Below are 16,503 nucleotides of genomic sequence, written 5' to 3' on the forward strand. Positions count from 1 at the left end.
ACAATAGTTCTTTCATAGCTTATGTTTCCCTAACCATAGATTTAAAATAACCAACCACCAGAAAAGAATTTAGAAGGGGAAAAAAGGCTATTGCAAAAAGAAAAAGAAATGAAATAAGTAAAAGATGAACACTTGGTCCATCTCAAATCCAAAACAGAATTTTTACCTTTGCTATTAACAAAATTTCAAGCAAATGTTTAGATTTTGTAGTAGTGCCTATATATATCAAAAGAAAAAGAAGTAAAATATTTTTTTTAAACTTAGCTTTGTTAGACTCTGTGCCAAAATGCAACTTCCTACAAAGAAATCAACTTCAACCTACTTCAAATGTTTTGTGGCACAACATGGTCCAAAAACAAAAATGAACTAAAAATGCTTCTAAGCACTACGCAACCAGCGTATACTGATTGCTCTTAAGGAAAACACATTAATTTTGTGTTCAGATGATGGTACTCCAATCACTTAACCAAAGTATCATAACACTACATTTGAGTTTTAACACCAAAGTATGCTAGGGGCAATGCAAAAGCTTAAAACTAACCAGAAGTTTTTAAAATGGGGAAACTAACTTGGGTTTCTCTATTTAAAAAACAGCAACAACAAAAACAGTTAACTTAAAAACTCCCCAAATCTTTCCTATATACCTATCGTTTACAGAAATTTTCACTCTTTATAAAAGCAAGCTACATAAATATAATGATGTTATTAAAACTAGAATGTGTTATACGTGTCAGGATAAAAGCTTTTTGTAGCAGTGCAGCAAGTTTTTTAATCCCCAAAAGGTTCATGCACACTATTCTGGCTCAGCTCCATGTCATTACAGTTGGCTCTTCATACCAACTTGCTTTCAAGGGTGGATATGCTAGAAGAGTTTCAATATCTGGACCTTCCAGCAGTTACCTTAAGTTTCCAGTCTCAGCAAAATGGCACATTCACTCACTGACCAGCAACAATAAATTTACTGTGCTGAAACTCTAACATGATACTAAATCTTCATTCTCAAAATTCACTCCCAGCATTAACAAATGATATGAATAACCAACTCTTTTCATGTACCTGTAATCATATCAGGCTTCTGATTTTACAATCCAGGTTTAAGCTGTTTACATTTCCAAAGTAATCAACTTCTGCTCTCCTAAATCCTTCATAATATTCAAAGTTAGACTGATGGAATTTTCTGATAAGCCACTACAAGTTTAGCATCACTGATTACCTTCTATGCACTTGCAAGCTAACCACAGCTAGTCTGTAAGTTAAGAACTCATTCACAAATGGGAGGAAGAGAAAAATACATGTTATCAAATCAAACTTCTAAATTAACTGAAAATATTTCTTTGAAAGAAAAAAAGTAAATAGTTTTTAAAAATGAAGTTATCTGAAAAATTTTTTAAGGGTAAGAATTATCTGAATCAATCAACTAATCTCTTTCCTCCCCACAAAAAGGAAAATTTAATTTCCTAGAAAACAACCAAGACAGCAGCCATAAAATAAGTCTTTTCTTTGTGGCATGTGGGGCTATGAAGAAATAAGCACCAGAAAATAAAGGCCAAAGAAATGAACTCTTCAAAGGCTGAGAGACAAAGAGTCCCTGTCTTAAAAGGTCTCTTTTTTTTTTTGCCCCCAACTTTATGATTAGCTAGAGAAAGGAGATTTAAATACTTGCTTACTAATCCAAAGTGAGTAACAAATTATAATTTCTCAAAAGAGAGTCTAGTTAAAACAAAAGCATTTTGATAAATCTATAAGGTACTTACTGATCTAACTACCTAAAAAGAAGAGAGAACTAATCTAACTACCAAAAAAGAAGAAAGTAATTTTTCAATTTCAAGGCCTGGTATTTTCTCTGAATTTATGTAACTGTTCTTTCCTAACAAAAGCACAGAATCTAGAAACTCATCAAACAGACAAATGAAGGTGACCAACTGGTTATTTACGGTTAGGAATTATTCCCTTTGCTCTAACAGTACAATTTAAATAATGTACCCCTTAAAAAGTGAAAAAAAAAATTGACCTTTATATTCTAATAGCTGAAAGGAGAAGTAAATGGAAAAAAGTTAATACTAAGGCAGAAAATCTTTTAAAATATCATTGGAACAAAATAATTTTTTAGAACAAGCTCAAAGAACATGTATATAGCACAAAATCTTGAATGAAACTTATGAATAATGGATTTATTCAATAATAAGCGCTTTCAATGTGCCTCACACTGTGCTGAACTGTAATATAATAGTAACAAAGCCACACATGACAGAATTCTGCTAATGCTAAAATCATTTAATTATACATAAGACACTGAATCAGTAATTCCTACTTTTAGATTTCAAAGAATGAGTTATATCTCTCTCCAAATCTTAAGGCCCTGATGGTTTCCCTGTTTCTATTTGATTTTTGCTAGGGCAAGTATCTACTTTTTTTTCCTTCTACCAGACTATTGAAAGGTTAATGGATAGGGGAGTGGATGTGGCTCAAACACTAAGCACCCACTTCCCACATGGGAGGTTCCGGATTCAGTTCCGGTGCCTCCTGAAAAACAAAAAAATAAACAACAAATAACAAGTAAATAAGCCAATGTGGCTCAGTGTGATTAAACCCCAGGTTTCCCTCATAAGAAGTCCTGGGTTTAATCCCCGGCCCTACTACCTCAAAAAAAACAAAAAACAAAAAAACAAAAAAACCCAAAAAACAAAAACACCCCACAAAAAAACAAAAGACAAACCTTAATTGACAGATCCCAGTCCTACAGACCAAGGAAACCAAGGAAATCCTGTAGAAGAGAAGAAAAAGAAAAAGAAAAAGTACTTACCAACACTCTAAAAAAGTAAAGATACTCTGCTGCTCCTGAGTAATTCCCACATTCATACTGGAATTTTGCATACCTGTAGAGTGTGTCTAAATATTCCTGCCTAAACTAAAGAGAAAAATAAAGACTTCTGAGTTATAAAATGAAATCCATTCCCAAAAGTTGCCACCAAAAATAAATACCATTACCAGTTGACCACTAATGTCCATTAGGAATTTAGTATTTGTAGTTTTGACCTCAAAACAGTTATGAATTGTAATGACAGCTAATTTGTTGTGACACAAATTCGAACTGCAGCTGAAGATTTGTTGTGTGAGTCCTTTAGTTGGTGACTAAGCTTAACTGCTAAGCATATGCATTCCTGTAAGGCTGGTGGTACTGTACAAATGACGTAGTCCACTGCTGTTCTCTATGAAAATTGGCACAAAATAACCCAACTATATCAGCAAACGGAAGTGAAGAAATCTAAGAGAATGGCTCAGAACTAGAACATAAATAAATTTACCAAATGTTCTATATGGAAACAAGTAAGGGCAATTTTCATAGTGGTCAGTTTCTTATCACAATAATTGTTAAGTGAGATATAAAACTTGAATCAAAAGAAGTATTTAAATGCAAAGCCTCACAATGTGATTTAACATAAGGAAAATGAGACTGGGAAGTAGATAGGAAGGAGTCAATAATTATATTTGTGTAATTCTGACTTTAGGGATTTATAAAGATCTTGATAATGTCAAGAGCTACTATATTCTACAAGGTAGCCAGATTATTACTTAATTCTATTGCTCAAAGCATTTCTAATTAAATTTTGTCTTTACTTCAAAACCTATTTGGCTGTTGGCATTAACATAAAATGATACTGCATGATTACACTGGAATAATGCAAAAATGCTTTGAGAATTTACATGATCTAAAAGTGAGTATAAGTATGTATTGTCCTATCAGTAACAGCATGAATTTTTAAAAAATAAAGTTTTAAAAACATACCCCATTTATATGTAATAAAAGTTAACTCTGTCAAGCCACAAACCTACCCACAAAGTACCAGTCCTTAAGTAGCCTTATTACAACATGTAAACTTCTACATTATAAAAAACAATACTTACACCATGTTTGTCAGCCAGGTAGTCAAACAGCATCCGACCATCCCTTAACAAAAAAAAATTTTTTAATTATATTTTACAGGCATAGAAAACAAGAATACTTATTTTAATAAGCCTAACCAACCTCCAAGTTATTTCTCCCAAACACCACTTTAAATTTCTTAATACTTAAACATTAGAAATAAAATAAGACCTCTAGAACAAAATAAACAGAGCATTATTTGTTTCAAACGTAGGGATAGGAACACTACATCATCGAAAGTAAGGACTTTAGAAGACTGGGGGAAGCAAAAACAGAAGAGGGAAGCAGATGTGGCTCAAGTGATGAAACCTCCACCTACCATATGGGAGGACCTGGGTTCGATCTAAGGAGCCTCCTGGTGAAAAAGAGAAAGCGTGCCTGCACGGTGAGCCAGTGCCTGTGTGGGCGAGCTAAATGCCTACGTGGATGCCCGCACAGCAAACTGAGTCCCACACGGTGAGCCAGTACCAGCATGAGTGCCTGCATGGTGAGCTGAGTGCTTGTGTGAGTACCCGTGTAGTGAGCCAGTGTGTGTGGCAAGCTGAGTGCCTGCCCATCAAGGGAGTCATGCAGCAAGATGATGACGCAAACGAAACAGAGACAAGGGGAGAGTCAAGGTAAAGAACAGCAGAGACTAAGAACTGAGGTGGCACAATTGACAGGGAACCTCTCTCCACATCAGAGGTCCCCAGGATTGAATCCCAGTGAATCCTAGAGGAGAAAGATGAGAAGAGAAGACAAAAAGAGAAATAGATACAGAAGATCACACAGTGAATGGACAGTCAGCCAAAACAGCAGGGCAGGGGAAAGGAAGAGGGAAAAATAACCAGAACAGTACATGCTATAAGTTTTTGACAATTTTTATTATGAGGTCAGTAGCCTACTTAGGTGGTAACCCATTGGGAATAATAGTATTTACTTTGTGAGGTTTCATTTTTGAAAAGATTATATGTTTAGATTGAAATATATGTAGTATATAAATTAGCAGGAATTGATCTCATATATAAATCTTGTCTTCCTTCCCAATCATTAGTTTTTCACAAGGATAGTGATTTGGCAAATTTACAATATTAATAAATAATGGCTAAGTTACATGTTATCTGCACTTTATGCACTACATATTATACACATCAAAATGCCAAATAGGGAAGCAGACTTGGCCCAGCGGTTAAGGCGTCCGTCTACCACATGGGAGGTCCGCGTTTCTAACCCCGGGCCTCCTTGACCCGTGTGGAGCTGGCCCATTCGCAGTGCTGATGCGTGCAAGGAGTGCCCTGCCATGCAGGGGTGTCCCCCGCATAGGGGAGCCCCACACGCAAGGAGTGCGCCCCGTAAGGAGAGCCGCCCAGCGCTAAAGAAAGTGCAGCCTGCCTAAGAATGGCGCCACCCACAGGGAGAAATGACACAACAAGACGACACAGCAAAAAGAAACAGATTCCCGTGACGCTGACAACAACAGAAGTGGACAAAGAAGACACAGCAAATAGACACAGAGAACAGACAACCGGGGTGGTGGGGGAAGGGGAGAGAAATAAATAAAAATAAATAAACCTTTAAAAAAAAAAAAAGCCAAATAGCCCAATTTAGCCTTTCTTAAATTAGCTTTGCATATCTTGAGATGAGGACAGACTGATAAATGACAAATGGATGACAAAGGTACCAAAGGACAAGTGATAGATGGTTAGAGTTGCCCACCTTCTGGGCATTTTCAAAAATGAAAACATTTTAAGCTTCTCACAAGAAGGAATACGCTATGGCATGTCTTTCTGGAGCATAAATCTCCTTGAACATTTAAGAGTAAGGGGATATGTTATTACTAAAATTAACATGGGAATGTTATAATACTGAATATAAAATGTGCATGAAATTTCAGTCATAAAAATATTTCAATGAAACGTAACACTTGCTATAGATCATAATGAATCACTTTTTTAGTTATACTCCTTATACCTCTCAGGTATATAATTACTGTCCTAGTGATTGGGTATATCTGGGAAAAGTATAAGAAGAATAATATATGTTCAATGAAATTTTAAAAATGGGAAAATAGATGGGAAGAGGTATTACTTTGTAGGTAATTTATAAGTTTAATTAAATCACAAATTTATAACCCACAAATCCATTCATGTATTTATCCCCAATTTAGTACCTATTAAGCCAAGTCCTCTAATATTTGGTGAGCCCATCTATATTCATCTTACTCACACCTTAATCCCATTACTTCCTAGCCTGTTAGTGTCTAAGACTACAGCTTTCTAAATTTTCTGTTGTTCTCAAACACCTAAATTATTTCAGCTGTCCCTTGTGGACACTGACAATGGGAGGTGAAAGTCTATAATTACTCATTACATTCTAAGAATATACACATGTATATGTATGCCTTTTTTATATGTGTGCATATATATAAGCAGTAAAGTACAGTATAGTAATCATGTAGTGCTTGTTGCTTTTCTACAAATATTTGGTATTGCTTTCCCAAATCATAAATGAAAACTTAGATCCAATATCTCTAAAAATCATGTATCATAGGAACTAAAGGTGTTACATTAAAAAATCTTCAGCAATTCCTCAAGAGAATATATAAGTAGCAAAAGATTTATCATACTAGCAATATTCAATTTTAGTAGAGTTTACATTTAACCATTTATAATAACCCAAAAAGTTTCAATTTATGATATGTATTAAGCCAGACTAAGGCAAAATGCTTTCTTTGGAAACAAAAAAATCTATATCTACCTAAAAGAAAGTAAGGAACAAAATAATCCTAATAGCTGCCTACTATCTTCCTTGGGCTGGGCATCAAGGAAGGATGGAAGAATAGAATAAGATGAAAGGATGTAGCAAAGTGATTAAGTAAGCTCGGGTTTCCTTTACAGTGAGCAACCCATGTGCTCTAGGTATTGCCTAACACAGGGTTTCTCAATCTTGCCACTTCTGGGTCAGACAATTCTTTGCTGGGAGGGAGAAGAGAAGAGGTTATCCTATGTATTGTAGGTTTAGCAGCGTTCTTGGCCTCTATACTAGATGCCATTAGCATTTCTCCAGTTATGACAACTAAAAATGTCTCCAGAGACTGCCAAATGTCACCTTTGAAGAGGGATGGGGCAGGGGGAGAAACTGCCCTAGCATAACTAGGTTAATCAAATGTGGGTAACTGCTGAAGACTTTTTGTTTTTTTAAATTTCATTATTAACATTTATATTAAGGATTACTGGCCATTACACAACAAGCATAAATAAAAACAAAATATCTGTATGAATCCAGGAAAGAGAATTTTAGAGTTCAAATTAAGGAAAGGTTACCTGGTTGACTGCATTTGCCTGGTAGTTTCAGGATCTTCAAACATCTTCACAATTGGTTCTGTTTCTGCCTGAAGCTGTTTCAGCTGTGCAACAACTGTGGTTCTTTTTTCTCTCAAAGCTAATTAAAAACACAAAGCAGTAGTATAATGTTGAGGGAAGTTAAGCTGTACTTTTCACTCTGATGAGGTCTCTCGAAATTTTATAAGTTTATTTAAATTGCACACGTTTATTTGCCCTCAATTTATTCACAAAGCCAAGAACTCATTAACTTTCCCAGATGCACAGTTTCTTCCTTCTAGAACTGCAAAGAGGAAATCCTCCTACTCTTAAAGAAAACGTGAATATACAGCCTGGAGGTTGGGAATGAAAGAGGGTAGGAACTTATCATTTAATTCTACATTTCAGGTTTAAATTTTGCAGATGAATATCCCAGTGTTATAGATCAGAAATGAGGGCTGGGGTATACATATTACAACTGGTAGGTTGTATGGAATTTAAACCCACTGTGTAATCTCTTCTTATCCCTATGAATCTCTCAAACCCAATTCTATCTCTTTTTACTACTTCATGAAGAGTCAGAGAAAACCTACCTGCATAAAACCTGCATTGCTAACACGTTTTAGATTATTGTTTCATTAAGAAACTAACAGTTTACTTTTTTGTTTACTTTTCTCACCACAAACTAAAATTTAAAGATTTTAAAATGTATTACAAAAAGACCTACTGTTATTGCAGGGAACTGTATCATGAAGTAAAAAAGATAATTATGGTAATATAATTATTTCTACAGTATATATTATAAAGCATAGGCCAGAAAAGTGTTTCTCAAACTCATAAGAGGTTTTATGATCAAAGTTTGAGAACTGTCCTTTAAAAAAAAGTAAGTCATATTTCTCTACTGCCAGAATTTTTTAAAAGCTATGTATATCTATATGCATATAAGAGGTGCTATACAATCCAACTGGAAAAAGACCTTAAATAAAAGTGGGAAAAGGTAAAGACAACTTAGTTTATATGGCCAAGAGACTTCAGAGTGAGTTGGGAGGTCATCCCAGAAGTAATGCTTATGCACATCTTAGCAGAATCCCATAGATTACCAAAGTAGATACCACCCCAAATAGTGAGGCTTCTAGGGCTCTGGAGACACCCAGGTCCTACAGTCATGGCATATAGCTCTGGAGTCGGGTACCTTGCCAGTGGGCCCTACTCTGGAGTTTGTGTTCCCCAGCATGACAGAGTTGGACTCAGTTGTGACTTCTCTACACGTGCCTCTTCTGTCCCATCTCTTTGAACCTATAGTTGGTGCTGGAGTTGGTAGGTATACATCCAGAAGACTTGAATCTTTGGGCTCTTCATGTGCCAGCTGGGCCCTGAGGCTCAACAGAGTTGCAACACCTTCTCTCCAGTTCAAAGGACTCACCCAGGACAACTAAAAAGGACGGGAGGATGGACAGCCACCATACCAAGGAAACGAGAGCGTCTACAACTGCAAGCAAGAGTTTAATCCAGCAGGTGTATGGGATTGTGACCCTCAATTAGAGGTGGAATGGGCATCACCATCCCAGAATCCTCAGGATTGGGGAATAAAATATGGACTAGAATGGACTTACTGGTATTCTACTATAAACTTACCATGATTCTAGCAATGGAAGAAATTATATCACTGATATAGAGAAAGTCGCCACTGGAGATGCTAAAGGCAGGAAGAGAGAAAAAGAGGTGTAATATGGGGGCATTTTCAGGACTGGGAATTGTCCTGAATGTCACTGCAATGACAGATACAGGCCATGATATATCCTGCCATAACCTACAGAATTGAGTGGGAGAGACTGTAAACTACTATGTAAACTATAGTCCATGCTTAGTGGCAATGCTCTAAATGTTTATCAATTGCAATGAATATACCACACTAATGAAAGAAGTTGTTAATGTGGGGAAAGGTGGGAGGTGTGGGGAGTGGGGCATATAGGAATCCCTTATATTTTCTTGTGTAACATTTTGTGTAATCCAAATATCTTAAAAAGTAAAAACACATTTTTTTAAAAATGAGGTACTAGGGGCGTGGGGAAGAACATAAAACCACAGTAGTTCTACAACGGAATGCTAGGCCTCACCAAATAGTTTCTGATTAAGGAGATCTAGGATGTGGCCCAAGTCACATTTCTAACAAGCTCTCCCAGGTAAGCTGGTGATGCTGGTCCTGGGAACCACATTTTGAGAACCACAGTTATGCCAGATGCTTCAAGATGAAAAAGAAAATCTCTAAAGCAAACAAGTAACTAAATGAAAAAGTTAGCAACCAAGAACTTGCGACATTCTCAGATAATCCTATAGAAACCATCTAAATTTTAAGCACAACACAGAGGATATATATTTATGATCACAAGAGTTGACAATATTTGATTACAATGTTTTAAAGTAGCTTCACATCTTTCTTTTATGGAGAGAAAATATACTTTAGAAGAGTTATATAACTACCATAGTTCCTTTAATTCAAAAAACTTTTAAATAATTCAAATAATAATTAAGACTTTGACTAAAGCTCTTTTATAACTCACAAAAATTTAGTGCACATCCTCAGTTTACAAGGTAAGATTCAGTCCTAATGACAAAACTTACCATGGGGAATATCATCAGAATAAAGGTTTTTGTATACATCCATAGCAAAGTCTACCATGTTGGTATCACTAAGAAGATCCAGTTTCCCTTGTAGTAATTCTTTTTCATTATATATCTGCAAGAAAATTACTAATGAATATACTGAAGTTTCCCAAACGAAAATTAATTCCAAGTTTAGTTTACCTAGAAATAAGAATATTTTACTTACCTGAAAAATTTTAAAATGTTCCAAAAATGTTTACAGCAACACTATTTGTAATAGTTAAGTCAATCATTGTTAGAATGGACAAATAGACTACAGTATATTCATACAATGGAATAACATTCAGCACTGAAAACCAATGAACTACTACTATCACAATGTTGAGTAAAGGAGGTCATACAAAACAGCACATGATGCACGCTTAATTCCATTACAGAAAATCAAAGTGAGCAAAACTACTCTACAGTCAGACTAGTGCTCTACAGTCAGATTAGTGCTCACCTTTGTGAATGGTGACTGAGGCAATCAGAAGGAAGGTATTTAGGATGTTTGTAATGTTTTACTTACTGAATATATGGGTAGTGGTCACACAAGTGTTCAATTTGAAAAAACTCACTGAACAGTATCTTTATATTTGTGTACTTTTCTGCATGTATGCTATACTTGTTTAAAAAATTTTACTTACAAAAAGTGAAATTAAAAAAAGTGTAACTTCTTTTTGGTTTGCCCTATAAAAACCGTAATCATAGGTGAACACACCCTTTTCCTAGCATGCTAGCATGTCACCCTTCCTCAACATTCTACTAATAGCTTTTAATTTGCAACTCCCTGGTCTCTCTACACTGAAGCTTTTAGAAGTATTGCTCCTCAGAGACACAAACAGGCATCTGCACACTGATATTCATAGTGGCATTATTCATGATTGCCAAAAGCTGGGAACAACCCAGGTGCCCATCAACTGATAATGGATAAACAAATTGTGGTGTATACACACAATGGAATATTATGCAGCAATGAGAAGAAATGAAGTTGTCAAACAGATGACAACATGGATGAACCTGAAGGATATTATGCTGAGTGAAGCAAGCCAGACACAAAAGGACAAATACTGTATGACTGTCCTATTATGAACTAAATATGTTATGTAAAGTCATGGAGTTAATAATTAGAATATAGGTCACCAGAAATAGGAGGGTAGAGAATGGAGAGCTGAGGGTTAATATGTGCAGAATTGGTAAAAAGGTTGTTGGTAAATCTTTAGAAATGAATAGAAATGGTTAAAGCATATCATGGTGTTTGTAATCAGCACTACTTAGTATGGGTATGACAGTGGTTGAGAGGGAAAGTCTAAGGTCATGTATATCATTAGAACTAAAGCTAAAAACTGTAACACATGACTGTATAAGATAGTAAAACCTCAGATAAAACATGAATATGGGGGATATTGCATATGTAAGACTTCTTATAAAATATAAATAAATATAATAGAGAAAAGGAAAAAGAATAGCAGCTATGAACACCAGGTGAGGCACAGAGAGATTGAAAGGTGATGAGTTTTGTTTCTTTGTTTATTATTATTATTGGAATAATGAAAATGCTCTGTGAATGACTGGGGTGATGATTGCAAAATTATGTGATAATTCCAAATACCACTGATTATACTCATTGGATGGATTTATGCTTTATTAATATGTACAATAAAATGTGATTTGTTTAAAAAAAAAAAAAGTATTGTTCCTCTGCCACCAGATCTTACCGGTCTTTTAAATCAACACAGGTGAATATTACCCACTCAATGCTGCCTCATCTATCACATCTATCACAGGGGCCAGCACACTTATTCTGTAAAGGGCATATAGTAAATATTCTAGAAGTGAAACTGAAGATAATATGTAGGTACTTAGATAACATGGAAGAAGCATTTCTATATTATTATTTCTGAAATACAAAATATAATAATAATGGCATACAATTTTTTAGAATACTGATCTGTTAATGAGAAGAAAGGAATTCTTTTGGGGGGGATAACATTTCACTTAATTAGAGACAAAATTAGTGTTTCTATCATCAAATTGATTGCAAATATTCATCTGTTTAAAACTATTCTTGGCACTCATGGTATCCAAAATCGGGCAAGGGGTTATATTTGGCCCATAGGCTTTAGTTTCCCATCCCTGGTCAAACCCCTTGAATATGGCTCCTTAACACTGTGCTTGGCCTCCACTTCATGAGAAACTAGACAACAGTAAGACATAAATATGTATTCTTTGACTTATTTACTAGTCATTAAAAGTTTGTGCCAGTAACTAACAGCATTGAATTACTATATGAATGTGGTTAAAAGGGGAAAACTTTAGGTTTTATGTGTTACTAGAAATTTTTTTTAAAAAATCATAAGACTGTACAACTGCAAACTCTATTGTAAATGACAGACTATAATTAGTTGATATCATAATTATAAAAACGTTCTTTCATGAATTATAACAAATATACCACACTAATGCAAAGTATTAATAATAGAGTGGTATAAGGACACTGTAAACAAAACAAATCCCTCACTTTCATGGAGCTTATTTTCTCCAATACACTAAAAATAAACAAATATATACCAAATCAAATTTCTCACTGCAACACCCTCCTGCGTCCTGATCACTGTCACTATGTCCTAACCATTCAGGCTTTAAAACTCAAATCAACTTAAAGTGTCTCCTTCTCAAAATCCTTTTTCGTCACTGAAAGTATCTCCTCAATATTTAAAGCACATCTCTGGCATTTGCTACTTTTTGCCTTATATTATTATAGACAACTATCTCCTCTAAGTGGTGAGAGGTCTGGGCTTTATCCTGGATTTTCCACAATTCCATGATGGCCCACTACTTTGTAATCACTAGATAAATACTCCACATCTGTCTTCTTATTGATGTTCTATAGCCATCTCACCAGCATTGTCTTCAGGTAGGCAGGTATGGGGTACAGTTATTTCCCACTGATTTTCAGTTGCCATTCATTGCTTTGGTATTCCCTATGAAAGACTAATCTACACTTATACATACCTCCTTTTTTTCTGTCTACCTTGAAAAACAAGGGTAAAGAACACAATTCAAAAATATGATGTTCAGCTGGTTTAAAAGCATTTTTACAAGTAGTTGGTAAAGAATACCAAAATAGGGCACTATTCTCTTCCTTAATCTTCAGTGAATTATCCACACATATCCACAGAAGGAAATCAAAGGCAGACTGATCTTGTATTTGAGCTTTAAAATATAGAAGTAAGTATATCCTACATAAAGAAAAATCAAGACAAAAATATATATCTTTAAAGATAAAGCTTATATAGCAAGCCATTCTTGGCACTTATTGAAATTAACTTTGCTGTTTTCTAACATTATCACCTTTAGATTTGTCTAAATGTGTTTATACAAGGTTAATACGAATTTGAGGATTAAAGCACAACTATTTGGAAGCTATGAAAAGTTACCATACAATTTAATGCTTATTTGGACTTTTCTGTTCTGTGACATACATACAAAATCTACCCTCAAACGTCTCGAAAATTCAGCCCTGTAAGTAGACATATGTCATAATGTGCTTCCAAAATAGAATTCATTTATTTTCCCGGCCAAATTTCTAATCCCCTCACCACAGTTTATAATTTTATTATAATGCATCTGTTTTCCCAGTTAACAAAGTTATAACTAGTCAAGAATTTTAGAATTGATGTGAGGTACCAGAACTCCATATTTATTCATGGAATCTTGAGGAGCTAAGTGAAAGTTAACTACCAATTCAGATCACTTGAAGAAGTCTGTACATCTACATAGTGGAAAGCAAATTATAAGTAAAAGACTGTTGTTTTTGGTGGTGCTTTTCCCCATGTAATAAAATATGCAACGCTTCTAGAAAATGGCTACTTACCGAAAGACCAGGGAAACGCCAAGCAAAAAACTTCATGGAAAGGAAAGTGCTAGACACTTCATTTAAGTGTAAGAAAAATATTCCAAACGATCAGGCAAGCAAAAGCACCCTTCTCACAATTCCAGAAAGAAAATAAAAAAGCTGTACCATTCTAATTTGCTTTCAGACACCGACCTGGAGTAAAGCTCAAGCATTATAGTTTAGACAGAGAAGCGTCAACACCCGAAAGGAACTGACGCAGACGTCCCTCGGATGCCAGTACCTTAAGACGCGATGTAAAGGTCTCTTTCTCCCCTGAATTTCGCACCAACCCCTCACATACACCCACCACCGAATTTTACAGTGCCAAGCAACTAGCACCACGCTAAACTACTCATAGATCCTGACAGCTCGGCCTAGGGCCCGACTCGCGGCTGCTTCACACGTGTCAGGCCTGGGGCTACAGCCACCGCTCTCCGGCCTTTCCGGGCACCTCACGCGCTCGCACGCCTTCCTCCCGCCCAAAGTCCCACCTCACCTCCTTTACGGAGAGAAACTCAAGCAGCGGAAAGACTAGATGCCGATCCAAAAAGTGCGCGATACGAGTAGTCAAGTCGTACTCCGCCATCTTGCCAAAGAAAAGGATAGTCTGTGTTCATCAAAACTTTATTGAAAACACCGACAAAAGCACACAGACCCGGCAATGCGCATGTGCAGTGGTTAAACTCTCGGAGGAAAAGGGGCGCTTCAGCCAGGCCCGCGCGGACAGCGATGGCGCATGCGCAAGGACTCTTACTTCCCCCGGAATAGTCTACCAGGCGAGGTGCCGGCGGTGGCGCGGCGTCTTTTTCTATTGTTGGCCCAAGGTTTACCAAATTTTGGCCTGTAATTTTTCCCGTTAATAAATGTTTAAAACCCAGAATTGATTGCTGAGACGATGTGCTGCACGGGGATGCAGTAGAGGACAAGATAATGAGACTTCTGTCCTCCTGGAAATGTGTACAGGGAAGAATATCTGTGCTAATAAAGGCTTAGAATCGTTTTGTAAGCGTTTGTAAAAGGTAAGGGTGGATTTCTAGGCAGAAAACAAGCGGAATAATTTTCAGATTATAGTAAGGACCGTAAATGGGTGTTGCCAATTTGATCGAGTGTATTAGTGTAGGTACATTGAAGATATAAGACTTAAGATTTACTTTTGGTAGTAAAACTGACAGGACTTGCTCTTGGATTCGATGTGGAGGGTAAAAGAAGAGTAAACATGAAAATGACTCCTAAAAATGCTGCTCAACAATAAAAAGGAGCAAATATACATGCAACAACCTGGATGAATCTCCAGAGTACTATGCTGAGGGGGGGAAGGGGGGGGACAAACTCAACTATTATTAAAACAAATTTAAAAAGCAGAAGTTTGGGAAAGCATGCAGAATAATTGGAACTCCTAATTTATGTGCGTTGTTAGTGGGCATCTAAAATGGTACAGCCACCATGGAAAGCAATATCATGGTTCCTCAAAAAGTTAAATATATAATTACCATTTGATTTGGCAATTCCACTTCTAGGTATATAACCAAAGAGTGAAAAGAGGATCACAAACAGACACTTGTACACCAATGATTGTAGTAGCATTATTCCCAATAGCTAAAGCTGGAAATAACCTGGATGTCCATCAACAAATAAATAGGTAAACAAAATGTGGTACATATACATAATGGAATAATAGTCTGCCATGAGAAAAAAATCAAGTTTTGAGACATGCTGCAACATGGAAGAATCTTGAAAACATTTTGCTTGGTGAAATAAGCAAGACACCAAAGGACAAAAATTGTATGATGTTACTTAGAAGAGATGACTACAAATAGCAAATTTGCAGATACAAAAAGCGAATTAGAGATAAGGGGGAGAAATGAGAGAGGAGGAAGTGTTCATTTGTAAAATTAAAAAAATTTTAAAGCCAATCCCCTAAAGTTATATACTATATGATTCCATTATATATCATTCTTGAAAGGAGAACAGATTAGTGGTTGGAAGGGGTTAAGGACTGAGGACAGGAGGGAAGTGGGGTGTGGCTATAAAAGACAACAGGAAGGATCTTTGTGCTAGAAAATGTTCTGTGTCTTGACTATATCAACCTCAGTATCTTTTTTTTTTTACCTTCCCTCCCCTTTGAGTCCCTCTTCTGTTTGCTAATTTGTTTGTTTTTGTTCATTGTCTATTCCTTGTTTTTGTTTATTTTTTCTTTGTTTTGTTTTGCTCATTGTCTGCTTGTTTTTTCTTTAGGAGGCACAGGGAACCAAATGCAGTCAACTGCTTGAGCCACATCCACTCCTTCTGTTTTATTTTGAAAGAATAAACAGTGCACTAATTTTAATTCATCCATAAATATAATGAAATTTTACCAGTAGAGATCATTTCACTCAACTCATATGGTAAGGCAAATAGATATTTTCAGAAATGAAGTAACTAGAAAACTTTCCATTTCTCATGAAGCTTCTGAAGGATATGCAATACCAAAACAAGGGTATAATACAAGTAGGAGAAATATCTGGATCTCAGGACCCAATATCTGCAACCAAACATACATATGCTTATAATGTCCTAAGCTTTATCTTGAGTAATTGATACAGAATCCAGAAACTGCAGTTGACTCTTCCGCAGTTTCTGGAGGAGGAGTGCAGCCTCCTGTTCCCTACTCTGCCATCTTGGATCCCAATATCAATATCTTAATTGTCATATTGTGTTTTGGTTTTGCAAAATGTTACCATTGGGGGAAACTGGGCAAA

General features: G+C 36.0%; 1 protein-coding gene across 1 annotated transcript in view; it reads right to left on the bottom strand.

The window, feature by feature from the left end:
* Positions 1-14,401, bottom strand: part of EIF3E (eukaryotic translation initiation factor 3 subunit E) — a 45,284-nt gene extending 30,883 nt beyond the window's left edge. The window contains exons 1-5 of the mRNA XM_058275913.1: positions 14,262-14,401; positions 9,847-9,961; positions 7,228-7,345; positions 3,907-3,949; positions 2,804-2,908 (exon numbers count right to left, since the gene is read on the bottom strand). Of these exons, the coding sequence (XP_058131896.1) occupies positions 2,804-2,908; positions 3,907-3,949; positions 7,228-7,345; positions 9,847-9,961; positions 14,262-14,351 (471 nt within the window). The 5' untranslated portion in view covers positions 14,352-14,401. The remainder of the gene's footprint in view (positions 1-2,803; positions 2,909-3,906; positions 3,950-7,227; positions 7,346-9,846; positions 9,962-14,261) is intronic.
* Positions 14,402-16,503: the final 2,102 nt, after the last annotated feature.

Source organism: Dasypus novemcinctus, chromosome 14 (assembly GCF_030445035.2).
Source record: "Dasypus novemcinctus isolate mDasNov1 chromosome 14, mDasNov1.1.hap2, whole genome shotgun sequence".
In the NCBI taxonomy this organism is placed as follows: domain Eukaryota; kingdom Metazoa; phylum Chordata; class Mammalia; order Cingulata; family Dasypodidae; genus Dasypus; species Dasypus novemcinctus.